At 38.4% G+C, this 3,082-nt stretch overlaps 1 protein-coding gene across 1 annotated transcript; it reads right to left on the bottom strand.

Moving 5' to 3' along the window:
- Positions 1 to 218: 218 nt before the first annotated feature.
- Positions 219 to 2,855, bottom strand: LOC132981599 (uncharacterized). Its single transcript, XM_061047542.1, has 6 exons — positions 2,753 to 2,855; positions 2,297 to 2,626; positions 1,745 to 2,101; positions 1,507 to 1,629; positions 1,348 to 1,397; positions 219 to 916 (listed from the first exon to the last, which is right to left on the bottom strand). The coding sequence occupies exons 1-6, from the start codon at positions 2,793 to 2,795 to the stop codon at positions 782 to 784; spliced, it is 1,038 nt and encodes a 345-aa protein (XP_060903525.1). The 5' UTR covers positions 2,796 to 2,855; the 3' UTR covers positions 219 to 781.
- Positions 2,856 to 3,082: the final 227 nt, after the last annotated feature.

Here is a 3,082-nt window from a genome sequence, read left to right on the forward strand (position 1 = left end):
GGCCGGACCGTCGTGGTGAAGAGGGAACTACGCTGGAAGATTAAACCTACGATTAACCGGTCGATCTTCGCTCCAACCCTCAGCTGTGGTCATGAACTTCGGGAAGGAGAAACCTTTCATCCAGTCAAAATGTGTTAAAGCAACACCTTTATTAAAAATGAATGAAATAGTCAAGAATATTATAAAAACTCTGCAGTAGAAGAAAAACAAGCCAGTCCTCGCGTCATACAGAGTTTATTAAAAACAAAAAAGCTTTAAAATAAGAAATGCAACATAAATCCTCAAACACATCTTTCCTTTAATACAATCATCTTTGCCTTTGAATCAACACAAAAATAAGTAAAAGTTAACATCTTTAAAACGACACAGAAAAAAAGAGAAACAGTGGACCAGCTTCTCTCCCTCACAAGTGTTCCTGCAACCGCTTCAGAGACCACTCCACTATCAAGCAGAGGTAAGCTGCTCCACTGTTTGTCCCCACTACAGTGCACCTTGTGTTACTGAACATTACCCGACACACAGTCAGCACTCCAGCTGCCGTCCAGTTTTAGTGCACGACTGCAAATATTGTTTATCTTGCTAATACTCTACCTTTGGTGATAAAACCAATCTAACAATGATTGAACACAGATGAGTCAAAACATGTCAAATCATACACATTAAAAACATTACAAAGGTTATTCTCTTCTTATGGTCACATTGCTGTAAGATTTTACATTTCCCACAGTCTTTAAAAATATACATATCAAATATTCAATACGTCTTAAATGAGCACATCTTTTTAGCCAGTGGGAGGAGTTCTGACCCCGGTGTAGATCGTCTCTTCTGTTGCTGCTTTGACTTTTCTCTTCTCTCTTTTATCTGTTCTCCTCTTAGAAAAAGTCGGTGCAGAATAAACCAATGAGTCCTCAGCGCTCTGAGAAAACAACAAAAAATAGTTTGAAGTCAGTATGCTATTGATAAAGCTGTGCAGAGTATGTATCATGAATTTAGTTTCAACAGCAACATGAGGGCGAAACTTTTGACCTGCGAGAAAGTTTGCATGAGCGCTATAAACGACCAACGGTATAAACGGCCGCATAAACGACCAACGGTTAACGGGTGGACAACTTTCTCGCTGTGAATCAGTCAAAGTCTGCCGAAGTAGTTCTGACAAATAATGTTAGCATGCGTTGCTAACTCATCAGGGGACAGTAAGGTTATTCATACAACATCAGGTCATTATATGATAATGTCAGCTACCTGAGAAAAAATAGGATGATCCTGCAGATATTTCTATAAACTTATAAAAAGGAAAACAATATTCCAACAAATGATTCTCGTTGAATCTTTTCTGAAGTATCTCACCTGCTGCCGTCGTCGATCTGCTGCAGGATGTGTTTGCAGATCTTCAGCAGCTGTGATATCAATTAAAAACAAAGATGTAAGTGTTTAATTTACACAAAGATATAAAGTTAATATTTGCTCAATACTTTTTTTTATTTATTGGAGATAATGTTCTGTTACCTTTGCTGGAATCACACGATTTAGTCTTGATGATATGAATCATGAAAGCTATAATAATCAAGCTTATAGCCAAAGCAGCTGATAACAGAAACAGAGCTATTACGGCCGTCCAATTGTTGGCTCCTGAAAACATATAAAAACATATTGTGTTAAGATGTTACACTAAAATCTTCCAGGTGGATTCAACTGTTTGAATTGAATGTTAAAAAATGATTCATATCGAATGCTCTGCAGTTACCTTTGAAGTCAATCTTTGTCCCTTTTCCAAACAATATCTCTCCACATGCGGCCACAGCACAGAAATAAGTCCCGGAGTCGGAGGAGTTGATGGTCTTTGAGAAGCTGTAGACACATTTCTGTGGAGAGTGAGCCTCAGGACTCTCCTCACATCCACCAGGTCTGTTTCCATGAGTGTAAATGACACTGGGATGATTTTCATCTGATCCGACTCTGAACCAGAACACTCTGTGTTTCCCTGGACATGTGTTGTTTTCAGACTCAGAGAGAACAGAACACTGCAGAGTCATCAGGTCTCCTGGGTGGACTGGATTCTTTGAAATGTCTTGAACGACTGCGGTGATACTGGGCTCTGGTCCTGAATAAATTCAATACACGGTAAATACGCTTGATTTGTTAAAAATATTCAAAGTAGCTGAAGATTAAAATTAAGAGAAAAACATCCTAGAAAGTATGCTGTATGTTTTTTCCTTATTCAGGGGCCATTTGGTTGACTACTGTCATAAATGGTGTTGAGTATTGTGTTAAAGAAGTTGAAGTGCATTTTATTTACCTTTAATCTGCAGAAATGTTCCTTTTAAAACTGTCATTTTAATACTCTCTCGTTTCACACAAAAGTAAAGTCCAGTGTCGCCGAGTTTTACTCCATTAATAATCACCACAAATGTTCCAGGCTCTTTTTTTGCTGTGAATCCAGGAGTTTCTTCAACAAGGTCAGAATCAATGGCATTAGTTCCTCCCAAAACCTCAGGCAAATCTCCAGAAATGAGCCGGAGCCAGAATAATTGTGTTGAAGACAAAGAAGCGTTACGAGGACATGTCAGAGTCACATCATCTCCAACACCAACAGTCTTTGTCTCAAAGTTCTCATAGATGGTGCATCCTGAAGAAAATAAATATATGTCAGTGTTTAACAACAGAGAAAGATCATGTATGCTCTGTGCTAAAAATAAAACATATTAACCCTTAAAAGATCAGAATTAGACGAGAAGATTGGACATAAACTTACGACCAAGTGTGAGCGTCAGTAGAAAAACAAGAACAGACTTCATTTTCTCCTTCGTCCACTTAATACAGCTGTAAAATTAGCTCGTATGAGAAGCTGCTTCTCCTTCATAGAACCATATAAAGTAGGAGGGAACAATCACAGAGCAATCTGATTGGCCCCTCATCATGAGGGTATTACTTTACAACCACAGTGGAAATTTTTTTGACCATCTTTCAAGCTAAAGCACATGAAACAATAGCAACAGCAAGCTTCTGTTTCAAGTTTTCATGGTGGGTTTTTGTACCTGCTGCTGAGCGGAAACACACTAACTACAGTTTTCTTCATTTGTTT

The sequence above is a fragment of the Labrus mixtus genome, chromosome 10 (genome assembly GCF_963584025.1).
Source record: "Labrus mixtus chromosome 10, fLabMix1.1, whole genome shotgun sequence".
NCBI lineage: Eukaryota > Metazoa > Chordata > Actinopteri > Labriformes > Labridae > Labrus > Labrus mixtus.